Genomic DNA, 22,759 nt, shown 5'->3' on the forward strand with positions numbered 1-22,759 from the left:
TTGCCGAGCCCGGGAATCGAACCCACAACCCTGTTATCGATATCCCGGCGCTTTAACCGCTGAGCCACCACTGGATAGTTTTCTTTTTTGAACGATGACAAGCCGGGATGAAGACAAACCAAAATGAAAAGAGTAAGGAGGCTATTTTTAAAATGTAAGGAGTAGAAAGTACAGATAATTGCATGAAAATATGAGGAGTAAAAGTAAAAAGTTGGCTGTAAAATAATTACTCCAGTAAGGTATAGATTTAAAATTTCTACTTAAGTAAGGTAACAAAATTTTGGCTGATACAAGTCCACAAGGTTTAGTCATTGAGACTGAGTAAACAGCACATTTTGATTGATTTCTGAGTTGCTCAAATGTGTCGGGGAAGACAGGGTGTGGATTTTGATTGAAAGGGGTCGAAGGGGATTGATTTGACCAGGCACCCCCTCATTTTGATGCTAAAGGAATACAGACATTCTTTAATGTTACATGGACTGCATGGTTAGTGTGAACAAATCAATGCAATAATATTGAAATCTTATTTATATAAACCATAAAACGTAAAGCAAGTTAAATAATTACACAGATTTAAGGAAAAACTTTATATACAATTCCTCTGGGCTCATCTCTTTCAAGAGGTGGAATCTACATATTAGGCTGCAAGGGAACAGTCAGTCAGTTCTTAAAGGTGATGTGTTGGAAGCAGGAAAAATGGCCAAGTGTAAACATCTGAGCCACTTTGACAAGAGCCAAATTAATGACTAGAGGACTGGATCAGAGCATCTCCAAAACATCCGGCAGGTCTGATAATAACCGGTATGTATGCACTATCAAAAGAGCTCCAAGGAAGTACAACTGGTGAACCAGTCAGCAGGGTCATTGACACCCAAGGCTCACCGATGTAATCCATCAAAGCCCTTAAACGATTCTTTACAGTACTTGCTGCCACCTTCAGAGGTCTGTTTTGCCAGCACAAGGGATACCTACACATGTATGACAGGTGGTTTTAATGTTATGCTGGTTTAAGCTAACCTTTATTTCAAGTTTCTTAAATCACAGATTTAAGACTGAACTTTATATAGGATTCCTCTAGGCTCCTCGGAGAGCTGATGCAAGAGGCAGTAAGGCAAAGTTGTGGACATGTACTTTAATTATTTATATGCAAGTGTGCAGTTGACCTGAAATTGGAAAGCTACCTACACAAATAGCAGAAAATGGCTCTTGCACATGAGTGTGGGAGGATGGCTATGGTCAGTGGAATCAGGCCAAAAACACTTGTGTTTTCAACACATGAAAACCCACTTACTTCCACATAAACGTATAAAATGATAAATACCTCCTGTTTAAAAGTGGAGGTCAGCTCTTGAGGCAGATAACTTGAAATACTGGGTAGCCTAAACCACCATAACATTAAAACCACCTGCCAGATATTATGTATGCAACCCCTCTTGCTGTCGAAATCCTTTAAATACAGTAAGTTGTGAAGTAGGGCCTTCATGGATCGCATCAGTGAGCCTTGGGCGTCCATGACCTGGTCGCCGCTCTGATCCAGTCATCTAGACATCAATTTGGCTCTTGTCAAAGTGGCTCTATTATTACACTTGACCATTTTTTTCTGCTTCCAACACAGCACCTTCAAGAACTGACTGACTGTTCACTTGCTGCCTAATGTGCAGATTTCAGCTCTTAATCTCTTAATCATAGTAACTAAATAACCTGTCAGTGGTTTTAATGTTAAAAAAGGTAAAGGTGCACGCATTTGTCACTGTACAGTGAAATTTAACCCATCTGTGGGGTTGAACACACACACACACACACTAGTGAACTAGGGGCAGTAAGTACACACACACCCAGAGCAGTGGGCAGCCAACTCCAGCACCCGGGGAGCAGAGAGGGTAAAGGGCCTTGCTCAAGGGCCCAACAGTGGCAGCTTGCCGAGCCCGGGAATCGAACCCACAACCCTGTTATCAATAGCCCGGCGCTCTAACCACTGAGCCGCCACTGCCCTATGCTATACTGTTACTGAATTTTTCCTGTCAAAGAAAATGCAACACAATTTCATTACATGAAGTTAAAAGGCTTTATTCACTGTTACACATCTACATTAGTAAAATTGGGGTCATAAGAACGTTCTAGTGTTTTAAAAAAGTTAAAAGAGAAGCAGAAAGTCTTCAGAAGTGAAAATGAACTTTTGGCTCTAAGCATAAACATCTCAGCTGTTCAGTTCTGCACTAATTTCTACAGAAAGCATGTTGTTCACATTACTGAGAGGCTTCATGTCTTCTAATGATGGTGGCTCATGTAAAACTCAACATAAGCTGCATAAAGAAGTCAAAGCTAGAAGAGAAACAGAACTGCAGTTTGCTCTAAATGTGTCTGTTGTTGCTGCTCAGTAGTTTGGGATAAGATGTCCCGATGGAGCGACCGTGTCTGTGAACAACCAGCTCCAGCTGGTACTCGTCCAGGTTCACCACAGCAATGGTGGTCCTCTCAGTAGACGTGAGGAAAAGGATGGTGAATACAGCCATCTCAAACTCAGGACTGACTCCCATGAAAGTACTGCCCACAGGCTTGACCAGACCATGCCAGCTGAACTGCACATTCAACACATGGTCATCCTCATCCGGCTAAAATGAGAGAGAAAGGAGATTTTTAGTGGAGAGCTAGTCAGTCAGAGCTAAGTGTAAAAATAATAATTTCATATTTTAATATGTATTTAAACTGGAGTGCAATCAATTTAATGTTTAAGGAACCAGCAAACACATCCTAAATTGTACAAAAGTTGAAGAAAGTGAGAGTTCTACACAAACTGTCAGTGTGTTTTCAGTCTAAAGTGTAGGTATGTCAGGGCCATTACCATGTCAGAACTCTTGGATTTGTAACCCTTATAATCAAGAAGATTCTGCTTTTCCTGAAGGTAAAACTGGACCCAGTTGTGGAGGCCCATGATTTCTTTTCCAAATTTGGTCTCACCAACGAACACATGCTCGAATCCACTGGAGTCCTCGCTAGTCAGGCAGAGAAAAAAAGGTAAAATAACCTGTTAAACTATTAAAACTTCTATAAGTTATATATTACCTACATTACTAACCCATTGTTCATAATTGTACCTTATATCCAAAAATACACGAGCACACAAATAAACACACAGCTTGTCTAGTCCCTGTAGAAAAGTACTGCCAATACATTAGGACTCTCTGGAGTAGATAAACGTGAACCTATTGGCACCATGCCTAATGGCAGGCATGGGCTAGAGGAGTATAAAGCCCCTCAGCATTGAGCTATGGAGCAGTGGAACTGGGGTGATGGAAGGTGCTCCAAATAACAGCACAGTTGTGATGAAGCAGACACGAGTTGAAGGCTGTTATTTTACAATAACACACGATCTTGAGTGTTGCTACGTCACAGCAACGAATTCCATTCACTGCACAACCTTCAGTTCCTTCTCCATCCACTTTTCCACTCTTTGTCCCATTTATTTGCTCAAGACATTTGTTGAAAAAACGTCACAGGTAATGACATGTTTTGTTCATTTTCTAATGGAAAATTCAGATCATAATAAACAGTAAATGTGTCCTCTGCCGAGGATATGAACTTATTTACATCGTGAATTATGTGTAATTTACCACAGATAAAGTGTGCATGTGTGCAACACAGCAATAGAGAAACTTACCCTCCGTTTCTTTCTCTATGATAAAGACGGAACCACATGTAGTACAGCTGACTCTTAAACTGCTTCAGATTAGACTGAGATTTCCCTTTATTCACTAAGTACCTGTGAGCACGCTGTGAAAGAAGAAGAAGAAGAAGAAAAAAAAGTCAGGCCCTAAACTAATTAAGCAGATGTTAGTGTTATTCACTGTAGCCAAGACAAAGCTTCACGTCATATCGGAGAGAATTCTCCTCCCTCCCTGATGTTCCAAAACCTGCAGCTTCCAAGAACACAACGTGACAGGAGGAAACCGAATTCCCACTGGAATCTACTAAACATACGTCTACCGAGAAGAGTAACCACAGTAATGTGCTGTGAAACCTTTAAGATTTATGTCAAAGTAATGCTTTCAGCATGTTAGGACTTTGTTACACATTCATACACAGTGCTCATTGTCTCGTACTTTAGACTGTAATCTAGAAGTCACTGTGACTGCATATACAAATAGACAGTGGTGTTTATATACCTTCATGACTGCAGTCTCTAAAACGGCGTCCAGGAAAGCATTATTCTCAGTTACTTCCTCAGAGGTCACTTTCTCAGCCACGCCAGTGGACCTTTCATAATTGTCCAGCAGCTTCATGAAACCTAGAAGAAGTCAGAGAGTGAGATGCTCAAACCAAAGACCTGTGCTTCAACATCAACTGGACGTTATTTGGATACGCAACCAGAGAGGAAGTGTCTGAGCATTTTCCACTTTAAGACAGGTGTGGAGGTTGGAGGGGGACGTGAAATATGATAAAGCTGATTAATATTATTGAGATTGAGGTGTGAACTGTAGGTGAAGTAAATGTTAGCTAGCCAGTGCAAACAGGGACAAATGAGAATACACTTAGAAAAGAAGTCTAAAAATTCATGTAACCCAGGAGAGTTGTGAAAAAGAGAAGGGGCAGTGGCTCATCATCATTTAAAGAAACACTCACTCACACCGGGCTGTTTATACAGGCTGAGAATGGGTGCTGTATAGCCGGCCCCCTTGAGGTAGTGTTTTAACTTGTGTACAAAAGGTGTAATATGTCACCTGTAATACTAAACAAGAACTGCTGATTTTGCCCAAATAGCTATGATTGTAATTATCCAAGTGCCATTTTCATCCATATTCCAGTGAGAAACATTGTTGGGAGTTCTACTACAATGGTTAAATAAAGGCTTTTATTTTATACCCTAGTAAAGTGTGCAGACGTGTACTCAGATTGCTAGATATACTGATGCTGTATATTTACATAATACATTCCCACCACTGTACACTGCAATGGGGATTGAAGCAACCAGAACTACTGAATTGCCTATTTGCCTATATCAAGAGAACATTTCACTGAGAATTAAGTGGGTTCTTTGTAACCAAGCAAAATTGGAGCCTCGCATCTGGCCCAATCCAAGTAAAAACAAACCACCCTTTTATTTGAACCAGTCTTGCCTCGAACGCAATTACATTGCATAAAGGATTCTGGCATGTCCCAGGGAAAGGCATGTCTAGAGCAGCTCTGGGCGAAATCTAAGCTTTTGTGTAAACGGTGTGAGGCAAACATAACCCCACACAGACCTGGCTTTAAGGCTTTGGCTTTGAGAGTCAGAGCATGTTGAGGCAGAGGATTATGTCTAGTGTGTCTTCGCTGAGGATTTATGGTAAGATTTGTATGAGTAAGAAAAGCTTGAGGCTTTCAGAACTAAACAACTGACATACTATTTTTACTTACGGGCGTACGTGGTGATGGAGCTCAGCTTTGTCTCGTCCACATTAGAGAAGAGAGGAGCCGAGGCATGATCTTTTGCTGTTGTGCTGCCACTGGGTATATAACCAGCTTTGCCCTGTGAAGAGGTTTCAACAGTAAGTGTATTCTGAACAACTGAGTGGTGATAAGTGAAGTGGCCTAGACTCTGAACTCTGATACTGAATGTAAAAAAATAAAAAATAAAAAATAATGCGCGTTTATTGTCCTATATACTTGTACAACACAATGAAATCAGTGCCCCTGGAGCTCAATGGCCCAACAGTGGCAACTTATGGGACCCAGGTATCGAAACCCACAACCCTGTGAGCAGGGGCGCTGCCAGGGATTTTGCCCCCCCATGAAAAGATACAACACTGGGCCTCTCAGCTCTCCCAACAATTCGGACAATCTTCTTAATACGTTTCTTTTTTAGGGTCCCTGTCAGTCAAAGGCCCTTAGAACTGTCCGAACCTTACCCCCCACATACGCCTCCCCTGCCTGTGAGCAATAGTGTGACTTCATTTAAATAATTCAATAACTTAATAATTAAGTAAAAATATCTAAAAGAGATTAGTAGAACAAGTAGATCCCGAAAGGCTAGTTTAGCACATCCAGCATTAATCAGCGTATCGTCGCTCTCCAGGAAAAACATGTATCTCCAGAAAAAGGCAAAAATAAGAGTTTATTCCAAGTAATTTTGAGCATTTCTATTGGTCCATTCATCCATTCATCCAGTGAACAGAGCAGCTTCAGGGTTTAAACCCTGGACAAAATTATGGAAATATATGGAGATACATATTTTTCATTGGACAGCAGCGATATGAACTGGTTTCTGAGGCTCTAGTCTTCTTATTTTAATATTCTCCAGTTTACAAACTAGAAATAAGCTCAATGAAAGTGTGATCAATGCAAATGAAGTCAGGTCAGTCTATTAAACCTGGAGGATCTAGCTAGCTACCTGCAGTGAGATGTTGTAGTCTGCTCCAGCCTTAAAGCGATTCACGTCCAGCTTCCAGAGCTCGTTGAATATGTCAGACAGATCCTGGTTCACAGACGGGCTGAAGATCATTACAAAAAGAGAGGAAGCACGTTTTTGAGGGCTGGGTGAGTAATAAACGTGTTATTACATGTGCAATAAGAGAGCATCGAGGAGAAACTCCTTACCTTGCTGCATCAGCATGAGCAGAGAGAGCCAGGAGCACCAGGAGCACCAGGGCAAAAAAACCACACAGCCGTCTGGAAGTGAAGGCACAGTCAGTCAAACTTCATAACCTTACTAGCTGACACAGATCTCAGCTGACAGACACAAGCCTCGTCGACAACAAGGCTGCAGCAGACCGCCCGAGCTCTCAGGACTAGTCATTTTACAAGCTGCGGTTGTTTTGGTCCCTGAGGAGCAGATCAGAAGATGACCTAACGAGCCTAAAGTCGCTCAGATTAGTAAATAAAACTGTATAAAACAGAAGTAGATGTTACACAGTGTAGTTAGATAGATAGCACTAGCTACGTTACCCGCCAGCCATGGTTGCGTGTTTCCTCGGACCTCCTCTGTACGGCAGAGCTGAAGTTATCTGGAGTGGAGGGTGTTGGCTAGCCCTCCCCTCAACTCCTTCAGCCAGCTGCACACACCCTAATGGCCGTCGGCCCGATACTGCACCCTGAGTACAGGCAGCCTCCAGGTGTGGAGGATGGGAGCTAGCTAGATAACGTGGTTCAAACCGGGCTAAAGGCTGAGGGTTTACTTTAACACTGTTTATTCAACATCATGTTCAGTTATTAATGTATTACAACTATAGTTATAACGTAGTTATAACGACCTGCTTTCGGTACACTGTGTTAATTAGTCGATGTAGTGCCACAGCAAACAGCGGGTGGCGCTGTTGCTCACAGCGGTGTTAATGGGAACGAAATGTTTTATTAATTAATTAATTTATTTATTTATTTATTCATTCATTCATTTCAAATGTTTTTCACGACCCTACAAAACACACATTTGGGGAATACTCACAGTATATAATAATAAAAAAAAAGGATCTGTATTTGGTATCCTATTATCTAACATCATAACAGTTAGCTATCATCTTCTTATTCGACATCGTGTTCAGTTATTAATGTATTCCAGCCAGTTATAGCTATAGTAATGAGCTGGCTTCGGTTCACTGTGTTATTTACTGTCAGCAATCTCTCTAACAAACGTTCAGAATGGGTTCAGAATGCTGGCTTGCTGGGAGAAAAGGTTTGAAGACACATGTTGGTTCACTGGTCAATTTGAAAGGTCACTTAAATGGTTACATTTGCAGGGTGCTGTAGACAGTGGGACCCCTGGTTCGTATCACTACCACCACTGTAAAGAAAGAAGTTCCTCTGCAGAACTATTTCACATCAAACCACTCTGGATTTGAACCATTTCATTTCAAACCAAATCTGAGTGTAAATGTAAAAAAATATATAAAAAAGGAGATTTCCACTTTAGCCATTCAGTGCTCTATACATAAATTCTGTCTGAATGAATTTCCATACATTTTTTTATGCTTTATTGCAAAACATAACTGCAAACTGCCTACAAAAACTATATTTTACTGTACTACAGTACAGTATATAGGTGTAATGCAGGGTTAGTGGATTAAGGGATGTGCATAAGAAATATGTAATAATCTATTACACAGCATTACTGAAATCTAGCTTCTTGCACTTCTGCCCATATTTTTTCAAGACATTTTTCAAGCTCTGCTGTACTGGAACCTGCACATACTGCATATCATGTGCATTTGTCAGCATGAATATGGAAGCAACATCTTTGAATTACAGACTGGATCTCATCAAGTCATGCTGGCTCTGAAAGAGGGGTCAGTGACCAATTTTAATAGTTAATTTCAGGTATAAATCCACCAGAATTTTCCAGTAACAAGAAACGAGCCTGCGTGCTGTACTTATTTTATTGATCTTTTAAAAATGGGCACAGTTTGACAGAACATAAGACAGCTGAAATGATTATAAAAGGCACACAAAAAGTAATCACTGCATTGATGGCTAGCATATTTCTTTCATATGTTAACGGATGCACAGTATGTTTGAAAATATGAGCGGCTTAAATAACATGCAATGACACGACTTTACAAACAGGCCATCAAATGCATTTTACTGAGTTGTTTCATAGTAAAATTAAATGTACTGCATGCAAAAACATGCATCAGTGAGCATATGAGCATGAGGAATCCTGAAAAATTATGTATATCGATATGTTTCTTGTAGGAGAGAAAAAAATGCAGCAAATGCAGACCTTCCTTTGAAACATGGTATTTCTTATGGTGATCTAATTCTTAAAATCTAATCTAAAATCTAAAATAGGTCTATGATTTAGAGAGGCTAAAAGTGTCATTGTGCTCTGTTTGCTACCATAAAAAAGGACCAAAAGACAGACATGTAAGATGTCTGTAGAGCCTGCAGAAAAACAAAAGCGTGCATACGTCTCCAGTGACCAGCTGGGAGGCAAACTACAGTAGGACTGCCACTTATTCCCTTTACAAATTCATAAAATACCTGTCAAAGCTCTGTTTTCACCAAATAACTTAGATCAAAGTATGAGGCAGACCAACCCCTAAACTCTTATGTCTGCTCCTGGGGACATATTCACAACGTCTACACATGCTATTGTTTTAAGAGAACTGTACTGTATGGCAAATACTGTAAAATATGGTTGTTTAAGAAGAGTTGGCATTTTGCTGTGTGGACTTATAATGTGTGGATGGCACTGAGGGAGAGAGAGCATGGGAGAAAGAGAAAGAGAGAGAGAGAGAGAGAGAGAGAGTGAGAAGGAGATGTGCAGAGAGGTTGGCACAGTCAGTTCCGATCACAGCAGCAGCACTATGGACAGGCAACCTAAGCATCATCCTCAAACGTTGGAGTCATCATCAGTAACACTGGGGTTGGGGGATGACGTCGACATCTCCTTAAAGAGCTCATCATCTTTCAGCATAATCTGAACCACAACACACATAAATTATACAGAATTATTAATAGTTCTCAACAAACATCACAGAGAAACACATCTAATAACAACCGTGTGAGTGATGAAGCTGATGTGCTTTTGTTTTTTACCGTTAAGTTGTTGATGCCCTCTGAGAATGCTCCAATCTGTCGCACTGTTCCCTCTGAGTCCTCCATCTGCAGTCACAAAGTCAATGGAAAGGTGAGGTGATTAAGTGAAAGTGAGGCATTAAGCCCATTCTGTTCACCACCAGAGGGCAATAGCGCTCAGTGATGTACTAATTAAACTAGCCTTGGCTGCTGGGTATTCTTCTTAAGCATGGGAGGGTGTCCATACAGCCATACCTGCTCTAGTCGGTCAAGGTCATCCTCATAGATCTGCAGCTCAATGCCTCTGTAGCCCTTCTGGAAGCTGCGTCCTTTAGGCATCTCCACGTCCATGGGACAAACATACTCTTCATTGTCCTCCTGCTTCTTTTTCCTCCCAAAGGTTCCGAACGCCAGCTTCCTAGGCTAAGTACAACACATAAGAAAAGAGTGAAGAGGAAGACTGCTCACACCAAATGTATTAGACCGGCAAGAGATGTTTGGTGTCAACGTTTGCTTCTTCAATGGGCGTGTTTATATATTTACCCCAGCGAATCTATGTGGCTAATATGGCCAACAAGTAATGAAAGCTTATAAAAGGTGCAAGTATTTGTCGCTGTACAATGTACAGTCAAACGTGTCCTCCGCATTTATCTGCAACAATTGGTATTGAGCAACGGAAGCAAAGTCATCGTACGAGGACAATGAGATCCATCATTATAAGATCATAGCTGTGAACAGTTCTGCCCTTTTTTTTTAAAACACACCATGAATCTGGCGTAGATAAAAACTAATTTTTGACAATAATTGATGAGTAAGAATTTTTTTTTTTTTTTTTAAATAATACAATGAGAAACATTAAGGGCCTAAAATAAACTCAGAGAAGACCTAATAATAATTACTGCTTTTTTAATTGCATTTATTTAATTGCATAATTAAAGTGCTGAAGTGCACTGTTGTTAGCTTAGTGCTAATATGCTACAGGAATTCCTATAGTAGGGCTAGCTCAGATTACCATTATCGTATGACCAAAACCATATCGTACCATTATCGCTGGGTTTTCACTCTTTTTGAGATCTTTTTGTGGTCTTAACTAAGGGCTTATGTCTCCTAGTTATGGTTTGTAAACCTTCAACATTGAAATTGTGAAAATGAAATCCTGCAGCATAAAATCTTATAAAATAAAACAAAACAACAACAACCGTTAAGTGAAAGTTACACTATATCGACAAAAGTAAAAAAAGAGTTTATTCAGCTTTTGTTGGAGTAACTGTCTCTACTGTCCAGGGAAGAAGGCGTTCTACTAGATTTAACTGCATTCAGCAACACCAGTGTTCGTGAGGTCAGGATGTTGGATGATGACCACCCCACCTCATCATCCCAAACTCCCCAATTATCTTAAAGATATTAGATGGAATGCCAACAATCATTCCTGAGAACACAGCTTCACTGATCCACAGCTCAATGCTGGTGGGCTTTAAACCCTTCTAGCCCATGCATGGCATTAGGAATGGTGGCAAAAGGTTAATGTTTATCTGCTCCAGAGAGTCCTATTCTACTGGCAATACTTCTCTACAGGGACTAGACAAGCTGTGTGTGTGTTTGTGTGCATTTGCACATCTGTATTAGCAATAGGTGCATCTTGAAAGTAGATAAATGCATTCCTCAGGAAGGGGTGTCCACAAACATTTGGACATATAATGTATAAGGCAGAACTTTTGCATGTTTTATTCACAGAACCGCTAGTTTAGAGTGGTGTGTTGTACCTTGACTTTAGCCGTTGCAGTAAGCACAGCGTAGTCAGGGTTCTCCAGCCAATCCTGCTTCAGCTGCTGAGCCTCAGAGCCTATCAACAGGTTGAAGTGGGTGGCCAGGTGCCTTCGAAGCAGGGTCTTACTGGGAGGAATGTTCAGCAGCAGAGCCATGGTCTCCACATTAAAGCGGGGCTCCAACACCTGAACACAGAGGCACACACATTAAACATTAAACGTTAAACACTGTTCATTCTCTTCAGAGAAGCAACACTTCAGACACCACATCTATTCTTCTCACTGCTCACCATCAATCCTCCATGAACCCCGCTGCCCCTCAGATTGGGAGCGTATTCTGCCAGATCTACAGAACGTAGCCACTCCATCACACGGTGGTTAGTCCACTGAGAGACCTCTGCTGGACTGATGTTGTTCTGGAAGGAGACACAGAAACGGAATCAGCACTGTACTGTAACAGTGATCTACAGTGGAACAGCGTAGCACAACAGAGCGGAGAACAGTGTGGTAGTGGATACCTCGTCTGAGGGTCTGCGGCGCAGGCAGTTGGGCTCATAGATGCTGAGGCGCAGAACCTGAATGGCTCTTTTAATGCTGAGGTGATGCAGCACACTGCCCACTTTCATGGATAGCAGGTCATCCTGACCAGCACAAGAGAAGCCCGTGTTAATGGCATATTTAACAGCACTGTGTACACATAATGGAAATTTTGATGTGGAACACATCAGACAGTAATGGAGCACGATACACTTCAGTAGCACTTACATACACTTAATTTTCCAGGTTTATCTACATACTGAAGGCAATTGTTCATATATCATTGATAGCCTGAGTTATGTAACATTTTATGCCTAAAAACATGGTGAATATGTTTTTATGACAGGTTTTCTCTTTTTGTTGAATTTCTGCCAATAACTACTGCTAATTAACCCACTGTTTGTAGCTGTCCTTAGCACTAGCAATGCTTCTAAAACTAGGAGGGTAAGGACTTAAGACATCTCCCCTCCGACACATGTGAAGCCAGTCACTGCCTCTTTGCCAGGCAGCCAACACGCTCTGAGGAACGTGCCAGGGTTCCAGGGAAAGCTCTGCTGCACCAGCTAACAGATGCCCGTACCTGGCAACATCACTGAGTGATGAGGGAGCAACGTCTGCCTAACTGAAGAAAGCACGTCCTATTGCACTCTCTGGGACTCAAAGCTGCATGAAGCTGCATGTAATCAAACTCTTGACCCATGGGCCATAGTGGCAGTTCATTACACTGCTGAGCCACTCGGAGCCCTGACAGTCAGAAAATACTGTCAAGAGTGATTTCTCTGAGTCTGAGAGTCTGAGAAAAAAAAAAACTTAATGCAGCCTTTAAAGATATACTATATGGACAAAAGTATTGGGACATCTGTTCACACATTGTTTTCAACGGTATTAAAATAAAAGAGTTGATCCTGCTTTTGTTGGAGTAACTGTCTCTACTGTCCAGGGAGGGCTTTCCACCAGATTTTAGAGCATTGCTGTGAAGATTTGATTGCTTTCAGCGACAGGAGAGTTAATGAGGTCAGGATGTTGGATGATCACCACACCCCCCCATCATCCCCAACTCATCCCAAAAGTATTGGACAGAGCACAATCGTTCCAGAGAATACAGAACTCAGAACTCAGTGCTGGGGGGGCTTTATAGCCCTCTGGCCCATGCCTGGCATTAGGCATGGTGCCAGTAAGTTCATGTTTATCTGCCTCAGAGAGTCCTATTCTATTGGAAATCTATACAGGGACTAGACAAGCGGTGTGTGTGCATTTGCACATCTGTGTCATCAATGGGCGCAACTTACTATTTTTATAAATACTAAATAAATAGGCGAAATAGCCTTAATCTCATGACCAAACTATGTTTTTGTCTGCCATGTCCCGCCTTAAACAGAGACAGAAAGAAAGAGGTCCATTGAGAAAGAAGACTCACCACAGTCATGTAGTGAAGCATTCGCCCATCAACTCTCCCCTCATCAAACTGGGTTTTGTACTGGGGAAGGCCTATGTCGTCTAGCCACCCTGGGTGAAGTGATGAGGAAAATATGTGTGAGGGAGGGGAATAAAAACCTCAAATTTAATCAGCATGCAGAACATCATAACAACTTCCAGAAAGCTGCAGTTAGTTATGAGACGGAGAGCAGGAAAAGGCTCTTACTCACTTGTCACCCAGTGGTAGTCCAGTTTGCCTTTGTTGTCATCCTCCTCAGAGCCCAGTGCTTGCAGGGCCAGCTGCAGCTTCTTCCTGTGGAGAGGGTGCTTGATTCCCAGTTCCTATAGTCATATACCACATTGCACTTTGTTAGCACTAGCACACCAAGATCAGAACCAGCATTTATTGTATAGTGGATTTACTTTAATGGTCATTTGTAAACACTGTTGTGAATAAACCTCTCTTGTAGTTCAAGACATATGCACGGTATTTTGTGTGTGTGTGTGTGTGTGTTTGAGAGTGATCTCTCTTATGAATGTATGGAAGTAGCTAAGTGTTAACCTTTTCCAAGTCCTGCTGAGAGGCCTGCAAGAGAGTGTGTCCTGAGGAGATCCACTGCCTGGCCAGGTTCACATACAGCCCCAATCCCTGCTCTTGCATCCACTCACATACCTGCTCACGGGACCAGCGTGCAAATGGAGCATCCACCTCACTGACAGACAAAAAACACATACACACACACACCTTCAGACTGAAAAAAAGGACAGACTGTTCTTCAGCAACACAGATATTGCTTCAGTTGTGCTTCATAAATGAAAGTGCATCATACTGTGTCTTTCAGAGATCACGAATAAGCAGTCTGCTATAACCTTACTGATGTTTTAAGAATCACCACCAGGGGGAGCTCTCTTCACAACTTGTAGTTGAAGGGTTTACATGATGACTCAGACCAGCTCACTCCTGCTGTCTTTAATGACTGACCTGTTAGTGTTGTGAAGGTCACGTGACCAGCCTAGCCTGGGCCCAGCTGTGGCTCGGACTCCTCCTCGCTTGAACTCGCTCTCTGAGAGGTTGTCATCCAAGTTGAATGTGGTTGACTGACTTCTTCGGAGCCTTGAGTGCAAAATAATCATTTTTAATTGTAAATCTCCATACTAAATAATCACAGGTGCATTTGGCTATTTATAGTGTCTTATTCATCATTAATTCATTAATTAATATTAATAATAATAAATAATGAATAATAACTGCATACACTAAAGCATATCTAATAAAGAAAAGCTATCAATCACCTATGAAAAAATAAAATATGTAATTTGTAAGAAATAAGATGTTTGATCCCTTAATTTTATTTTAGTTTGCAAATGTTTTCCATTAATAAAAGGCAGTAGAAAGAGCTCAGGCTACATTACCAACTATAAGGCCTGGTTTAAGCCTGACTCAAGCTAATCTGATACTACAGTCCCCAGTAATAGCAAGTGAAATACTCTTAAATTCAAAATATTTAATACTGCTTATTTTAAGAATATTGTAGTAATATTACAAGATTTATTTGCTTTCTTCTAACTTTATGAATTTTTTCTTCTAACTTTATGAATGCTTTAAGTAATTGTATGTACTAAAATAGTTACTTATTCTGTTGGCAGATAATTTTGTTTAATTAAAAAAGTTAACAGATAATTTAACTTTTGTTAAGAAATCAATTTAAAAATGATCAGCCAGTGGGACAAGACTTTTTCAATAGATTAAATGATTTAAAACAAAAATACATTTTAAAGAATTTCACTTGCTTAGATATCTTCTCTGCAGCGTAAATATCTGAACATGGTCCGATTGTATGAAATGAGTAGAGACCACCCAACCATATGTTTTCCAAACCCTAAATTACTCAAACAAACGTTTCCAAAGGAATAAATCACAGGAATGACATGATCCAGATGAAATTTGAGACTAGTTACAGCAAAGCCATTCAGTCAATGGGATTAGCCTCAGTGTCCTCATTTGATCAAGAGAGAAATATCAGTTGCCCTTCTATTATGAATACTACACATAAAAGCAGGCCTACTCACTTTCCTATGAATGCTTTGATTCCCTTGGACTTCTTCTTGCCCTCTGGGCAGGTAGGCAGAGTGTGTGTGCTGTCACTGTTGCTTGACCTCTGTGGCATCCCTGCAAGGTCTAGATGGTCTGTGCCTTCGCGGTCAGTCTCAGCTGTTCACAAACACACACATACACATCAATACCAGAGGTATATTACTCCGCTCACCCCTACTGCACAGAACCTTCAGATTTGACTAAAACTGCACAAGTTTATGCTCATAAAAAGACATATATAATAACGGATTATATTTTAAACTGCTTGAAAACATTCTAAAAGAGTAAACTGCTGAAGAAATCTGGTCAATACTATAAAACAACTGGACAGATTCTGCTTCAGGTACAAAAGATCCCAAAGTCAAGCACATGCAAGTAAATAAGAGCCAAAATACATTAAAAAAGATGACAGGCAAACACTGGTGGCTCCAGTTCTACTTATGCTATACGAACGCACTGGTCTAAATGTGTGCAGTATATACAGAGCTGTGTGAATGCCACAAGATCTGATGAGCGGAAGGATGATGTGGTTCTTGAATAACCTGTGATTAGGGCGCACTGCATTTCCATATTCTGCAACTGAGTGGGCTCTTTCTGGTAATAAGGTATGAGTGGAATGCCAACATATACCATTTGTGAAGCTTCCAGTCAGGGACTCCATTTCTACTGTACTACTGGAGTACTCCACAAACCAAGCCAGTTCAAATCAGTGTAGTTAATTTAGAATCTACATGATAAGAGTACTGGGTAATATTTGGTGTGGGGAAGGTGGGGGAGCCCATCTATAGGGAATAGGGTGTGTTAAGGCTAGTTCAGAGGGAGGGAGAGCATTCAGTTGGTGCTTCGTTTCTCTAGAGAGGCGTCGGGCCCTGCTCTGCTGCAGAGGGGCTGTACTAACTGGAGCACTCGCACTTCGGCTGTGGACTTTATTCCATATACAATGCACACATGCCACCACCCCAATACCACAATTTGGAGCTTATCAAACATCTTTAAAATTAACGTTAACTAGGACCTGAAAACTGATTAAATGGCAAAGAATTAAAAGCAGATATCTTGAAGGCATCCTACCAAGGTTTGGTGTGCTGGCTGTTCTCTTGCCTCCTTTAATCTTGAAAAAACCTCGTCCAAACGAGGACCGGGCCTTCTTGGTGCCAAAACTATCGTCCTCAGAAATACGAGAAACAGTGGGCGACTTTGGTGGTAATGTTGTAATCTTGTTGAACTCATCAAACGCTCGACTCTAAAACAATAAAATAATGAGACAACATGAGAAATTGAATAATGTATTCATTCATTATTTAGGTTCACACAGCAGAATCAGGAGTTCAGAAAGAGATGGGTAAAAAGTACCTCTGCTGGTCCTACTGCCAAAGGTCTCTAAGATAAAGAAAAAACATGATATGTAAAAAAAAACAAAAAACAAACAAAAAAACAAACAAACAAAAAAAACAGACATTTGCTCAGACATTGCCCAGGTAGACTTTTTCATAAGCTATCCTAGGAAAATAAAATCAAACGCTCAAAATGTTTTGTGAGTAAGAAGTCATAAATGTAGACAAAATATTTTGTGTTAGTTTTGTTAGTAAAGTTTTTTTTGGAATGATTAATTAATTCAAAAATTGCATGTCATTTTTTTCAGTATGAGAAAATCGCCAGAGAATAGCCAGAGATCCACTAGATGCACCATGCATGAAACCAGAGATGGATTTTTTATTGCTATACCAAATTTTAGATAGGAAACAGTGTGATTATGTAAAGCATTATTTTATATTTTTAGTACTATATAAAATGTAGTCTCATCATTATCTTATTATTATTACAGATTAACTTAATCTAACTAAACTAATAACACACGTTTATCAAACACACTGAAGAAATATCCGCAGTGCAGCCTAGAAAATGTAATCTCACATGTTTTGATACACCTTTTGAATTCATGGCATCCAGGCCCTGATGCAGCAAAGTATCCGGAAACCATGATGTTTCCTCCACCATGCTTCACAGTTGAGGTTTTGGTACTGCTGTTGGTGCCCAGGGTTCTTTATTCAAAGATCCCCAGTAGCATTTTTAAGCTCTGAACAGGATGATATTTACCTTTTCACTTGGGCTGCTCTCCAGGTCTCTGCTTGGGCTTTCAGACTTGGGCACCTCCACATCTCTGCAATAAAAAAAAAAAAGCTCAAAAGTTATCATCACTCACACTCACTTCTGAAAGTTCTACATCATCATTAGATATCATAGATACTCTTATAACATTTCATATTTACACACTTACTGCCAAAAAGGTAAATATCTAAACATTTAATCATTTCTAAATGTCCCAGAACAGGACATAGAGAATCTTTTTCGAGGTTATTACATTACATACATTCTTGTGATGCAGCTGTTCTGCCATATTATAAACCCAAAGACACCTTTAGACTACATTAGTGTTCAAAGTGTGCATCAGTATGCTCATACCCCTTATAGGTTGCAAAAGGGGACATTTATTGACACCAAAGCTGCAAAAATCATTTTTTGATAATGAATTATTATTGTAATTCAATAGACAAATAATCATATCCATATTTTAACCAACAAAAGCAATGCCTACAATAGACTTTGCAATGTTATGGAGGTAGGCTGCTTTTACAAAACCTTTTCAGTGTTTTCCCAGTGATCTAAAGCTCAAAATGTTCATGTGGACTGGGGACCAAAACTTTGGGTTTTGACGCAAGTTTGTGTGCAGTAATGGCAACCAACCAGACATCCTGACAACAGATAATTTATCTGTGTGGTTTATCCTTATAGCCAGTGCTGCTTAAAAGTATTTTCTACACTGAAACACCAAACTGAAAATGGATAATGTTAAGCTGTTTTTGACTTCTGACCAGTTTCAGCACTCTTTTAGTAGCTCAGTCACTCACCATGCTACAACGCTGAGCTGCTGTTGGAGACAGTGCATCTTTAATGTTTCTTGCATCTCTCTCAGGCTTTTTGACTTTTCCATCTATGTTTTTCCTCTTTCAGTCATATACAAATATAAATAGGACGGCCAAACGCCATCAAGCCAACTAATTGATAAAATGCCCTGACCGATGCTTCTTTTAAATGTCTATGAAAAGTCCCCTTTTTGCAACTAACACTGCGCACATACTCACTCTAGACTGGAATCTATTGGAGGCTCCTGTGACTGGCTTGGCTCCTGATGCCCTGCATCACTACAGGGGACAAACACAGACATTGGAATGGAGGAAGAGTGATGGACAAGCAGTGGGATGCAAACATGGGGAGACAGGATGCATGATAACAGTTCCATTCAGCTTGTGATGGTTATTGTGGAAAAGAGTGATGAAAGATAAGTGATAAGTGATGTACAGTGATAAGAAAGTATCTAAAAACGATCCAGATCTCTGAGGTGTGCAGAAGCAGTGGAGCAGTGATGGTGAGAACTGAGGGAAAGAGATCAATCATCATAGGCAAGCATTAAAATGTCAGTGTGAAAGATGGCGTTTCTAGTAACAGGAGTTAAGGAGAATAATGACATGGCATATGTGACAGATGTGTAGTGTTACTGGTGAAGCGAACAAATGAAAGAAAGGGTTAAGTGTGTCGACCATCTTCTGGAGCCACGGCCTTTGGATTTGTAACTTTTTTGACTTGATAAGGGCTTGATAGGACCCTATTGCACGGCTGGTGATCCTGCCAGGATCCTAATTCAGCTGTAGAAAACCGCACTTAGAAGGTTGAATGAAACTTAAGGGCCTTTACTTTAGCTCACCTTTGTGCAGGTGTTTGCTCCAGGTCTTCTGCAGTCTCTTGTTTGGCTTGTGGAGAGGGCGTGAGGGAGGGCACTTGCAGCGTACTGATGAATGAGGTCGGCTATATATACATATATAAAAAAAAAAACCAAAAAAACAGAATAAACAGAATAACAGATAAACAGAATAATCGGAGGTTGTTATTTTCACCATGACAATAATGACTGCAAACCGACTCTGGATCAACTATAGCAGCGAAGTGTGGCACAGAATTGACAGGAAATGTCATCTGCTTGGGTTTGCTCAAGCCTTGGGCTTGATACAAGCACCAGGATCAAAACGGCTTGGCCAGAGTGTCAATCTTGTGATGTTCAAAAATAAAACACATGTAGGGGATCAGCAATACATCAAATGTGGGTCTCTGTAGATGGCCTATCCAGAAATGCAACAATGGGTTTAATTCAGACTTTTACATACTGCAGTCTCCTTCCATTAAACCAAAGGAATTATGTAGAGCCATTTACACCAGCAGTGAAACATTAGAATCTCCTGCCTAATACTGAGTAGGCCTCTCGTGTGCCATCACAACAGATCTCAAGTGCAGTTTAAGAACTAACTGTTCACTTGCTGCCTAATATATCCACTCTGACACTCTGAAGTCACTGTCGATGAAGATAATCAATGTTTTTCACTTCATCTGTCAGTGGTGTTAATGTTATGGTTGATAGTGGTGTATACTCTTTTAAACTTGCAGTATTGACATGACTCATTCTCCCGACAGCAGAAATGAGAGGAAGCCAAGCTCGCTTAAGTGTGCAGGCGCTAGACAGGTGCTAGGCTAAAAGCTAACCCAGCCGACCAGCTACAATCTCTTCTGCTAGCGAACCACACGCCAACCACACAGTGCCAAAAAACACATCTGTTGAACAGATGTTTTTGCAACAGTGCATAAAAAACAAAGCCATGCTATATAGTACATGGCTCTTATGAGCTGTTTAGAAATCAATGTAAATCAGACCCAGCTGACCAGCTAATCTGAGCAGAGCTTACTGCTTTCCCCACAAGCCCACCATAAAAGAAAAATTCAGGATCTTTCATTCTGAAGCAAAATAATTTTAGTAATAAAAACATTTTTTGGAATCTTCTGTAGATTTTTTCATCGATTAATCGAGTAATCGAATAAATCATACTTGTGTTTTTAAACAACTATTTCAATAGTGTGTTATGCAACATAAAATACTTCAATAAAGGAGCAAGCAGTTGGCCGTTAATCCTCTTAAAAGGTTTTTACTTTTACTTTTTCTAGATCAAATCTTAAAACCTTTGGCTTATTGGCTCCAGAACTAAGCTCATTTAATCAACCTTTCTGTGAAAATACAAAATATATAAAATATATTACAAAATAATAATACTACTTTTTTTAAAATACAAGTTAAAAAAAAGGAAACATGGGTGTACCCAATGCTTTCTATGACACTTTCAAACCTCTTTTAAGGGACTGTGCAGTGTAGTGACTGTGGCTGATTGCTCAGAGAACGTATTTTTTACAATAACGTGTGAATACTCATACAATACAATATATCGTCTAGTTCATATCACAGCTCACAGCATCCACACACTGAATGCTTTTGATATACAAAACATCCATCTCAGAGGACATCATTTCATACAATTAGGAGTTCTGTATTCACAGAAGATTTAGCTGATCAGAGGAAAGATGCAGTACCTCATCCTGGCTCATCCCAGCCCCTTCCTCAACACCACCCAGCATGGACTTCTCGGTGTCCATGGAAACAGAGATAGCAGTTGACATGGAGAGGGAGCTGTCGCTGTGGCTCTCGTCACTTTCACCTTCTTTCACTTTATCTGAGGAGAAAGAGGAGATGACGAGGGGAGGCCGGCTCATTAACTGGGAGCAAGCGCACAGAATGCGGTAATTTAATTTAGAGGCTCTAGCATCACACATCAGCTTCGATTACTGCTTATTAGCAGCAACTTCTGTAATTCAACTAATTATGTCTTAAATTGGATGATGTGTCAACACGGGTAAGAAAGTGAAGCATAAAATTAGTCCACAGGACCAAACCGAGGCAAATCGCACTTCATTTGCCACAAGAAGTCTCTTATTGTTTGGTCCATACATGAACTCTCTTCACCTTTTCTTCCTTGCACTGACATGACCATATCTTGTACTTTCTTGTAACGCAGAAGTGACTGCCGAAGCTCCTCAATCTTGCGATCCTATGGACCAGATAAGAAGGATTGCGATGGACTGAGAAAAGTAAAACATCAAAAAGTAGGGATGTCCTGATCTGATCAGTGACTCTGGATCGGATTCTGATCCAGGCATTTTTACAAGGATTGGTTATCAGCTTTTAAGGTTCAGATTCCTTAGAATCCTTAGAGTTCCTGTAGCAGATTACCATCTGGTGTGCTCTAGGCACCATTAATAGACATGTTCCTTAGCTGCCGCATTTTTTTCAAAAACAACCCTAGACAGAGTTCATCTATCTTATTTCGGTAAATTTTAAGTAAAACAAAACAGAGCTTTAACTGAACTGATAAGTATGGTAATGTTACCAGGTAGCAGCCAAAACTAAAGCTAAAATCGACCTCCATTCCACCTTAAATAGTGCCACGGTTACAGTATGTACATTTCAACAGCAGTAGCAGTAAATGCTGAATTATTTAAGGTGGAAGGAAGAGTTGGGTGAAGTGGAAAACTTTAGCTTAGCGTTGGCTCAGAATCTCGCTGTAAACACTACACAGCAACAATAATTGGATCGGACAGAGGGATAAAAAACCTTGATCAGGACACCCCTATCAAAAACACACAATTATGCAATGAAGTGGAAACCAGGAGATTAAGGTACCTTCTCTTCATTGGCTGCCATCAGTGATTCGACCGCTTTCTTCATTCTCTGCACTTCCATATCTGCAAAGCACATTACATAGTAAAACCAGTGGGGAAAAGCATTGGCCTTGATATCTACAACAATGCTGGTGGACACTGACACAAGACAGAGCACAACAGACCATGAATCTCAGCTACAGAGAAGGCTGAGGTCCAACAGTGACCTCTGAGTGCAGTGTATACAGTGGAGACGTGGTGGTTTACTGTGAGAGCGCACACAGCCAGAGTGCACAGCACTGACCGCCAGCCTGAGAGGCTACCTCTGGTTAGAGGTCACGGCGCTGCTCTGATGATGGAGGGAAGGTGACAAAACAACAGACAGAGAGTGTTGTGACAGAGGAGAGAGGTGCTGAGAGCAGCTGGAGGGTAGAGGAGGTGTTACTGTTGAAGGAGACAAGCAAGAACACATAGGCAGCTTGTTGGACACAAAGGTGTGAACAGGACACATCCAACATGCTGAACGAGTTCCAAATACTACCTCTCAGCTCAGAAGTGGAATCGGACGTAAACAGCCCCATCTGCAATATGTTTCTTTTATAGGAGACCCCCACGTACATCTCTTTATATAGTCTCTTTCAGATGGTAGACAGGTCCCGTGATGACATTTTAGGATTGTTGGATACTTCTTTACTCATCTTGAGGTCTGCTCTTGGGCTGAACCTGCTCGGACAGCCTGACCTGGCCATGATGGCAGTGTTTTAAATGTCCTCCACTTGTAAATCAATTTCCACAGTGGACAGTGGCATATGGAATATGCATCTACAAAAAATCTTGTGAAGGCCTCAGAGCGCTCTTTGGATCT

General features: G+C 40.7%; 2 protein-coding genes across 6 annotated transcripts in view; both read right to left on the bottom strand.

Annotated features, from left to right (window-relative positions):
• Positions 1 to 2,041: 2,041 nt before the first annotated feature.
• On the bottom strand, positions 2,042 to 7,005 carry endouc (endonuclease, polyU-specific C). Its single transcript, XM_072695178.1, has 8 exons — positions 6,922 to 7,005; positions 6,574 to 6,645; positions 6,368 to 6,467; positions 5,395 to 5,506; positions 4,164 to 4,285; positions 3,659 to 3,771; positions 2,843 to 2,993; positions 2,042 to 2,612 (listed from the first exon to the last, which is right to left on the bottom strand). Exons 1-8 carry the CDS (start codon positions 6,930 to 6,932, stop codon positions 2,352 to 2,354), a joined length of 942 nt encoding a protein of 313 aa, XP_072551279.1. The 5' UTR covers positions 6,933 to 7,005; the 3' UTR covers positions 2,042 to 2,351.
• A 1,322-nt stretch (positions 7,006 to 8,327) lies between these two features.
• ppfibp1b (PPFIA binding protein 1b) overlaps positions 8,328 to 22,759 on the bottom strand; it is a 34,969-nt gene continuing 20,537 nt past the window's right edge. For 4 of the 5 annotated variants that reach the window (XM_072695720.1, XM_072695719.1, XM_072695717.1 and 1 more), the window contains 19 exons: positions 21,917 to 21,978; positions 21,200 to 21,284; positions 20,770 to 20,909; positions 19,064 to 19,164; positions 18,444 to 18,503; positions 17,398 to 17,461; positions 16,654 to 16,680; positions 16,372 to 16,543; positions 15,276 to 15,417; positions 14,188 to 14,319; positions 13,768 to 13,918; positions 13,436 to 13,547; positions 13,207 to 13,295; positions 11,771 to 11,893; positions 11,543 to 11,668; positions 11,250 to 11,438; positions 9,742 to 9,909; positions 9,508 to 9,573; positions 8,328 to 9,388 (listed from right to left, as the gene is read on the bottom strand). In XM_072695720.1, coding sequence (XP_072551821.1) covers positions 9,302 to 9,388; positions 9,508 to 9,573; positions 9,742 to 9,909; positions 11,250 to 11,438; positions 11,543 to 11,668; positions 11,771 to 11,893; positions 13,207 to 13,295; positions 13,436 to 13,547; positions 13,768 to 13,918; positions 14,188 to 14,319; positions 15,276 to 15,417; positions 16,372 to 16,543; positions 16,654 to 16,680; positions 17,398 to 17,461; positions 18,444 to 18,503; positions 19,064 to 19,164; positions 20,770 to 20,909; positions 21,200 to 21,284; positions 21,917 to 21,978 — 2,096 coding nt within the window. In that variant the 3' untranslated portion in view covers positions 8,328 to 9,301. The remainder of the gene's footprint in view (positions 9,389 to 9,507; positions 9,574 to 9,741; positions 9,910 to 11,249; positions 11,439 to 11,542; positions 11,669 to 11,770; positions 11,894 to 13,206; positions 13,296 to 13,435; positions 13,548 to 13,767; positions 13,919 to 14,187; positions 14,320 to 15,275; positions 15,418 to 16,371; positions 16,544 to 16,653; positions 16,681 to 17,397; positions 17,462 to 18,443; positions 18,504 to 19,063; positions 19,165 to 20,769; positions 20,910 to 21,199; positions 21,285 to 21,916; positions 21,979 to 22,759) is intronic. The other variant, XM_072695718.1, reaches the window with a different exon arrangement.

Source organism: Salminus brasiliensis, chromosome 13 (genome assembly GCF_030463535.1).
Source record: "Salminus brasiliensis chromosome 13, fSalBra1.hap2, whole genome shotgun sequence".
NCBI classification, from domain to species: domain Eukaryota; kingdom Metazoa; phylum Chordata; class Actinopteri; order Characiformes; family Bryconidae; genus Salminus; species Salminus brasiliensis.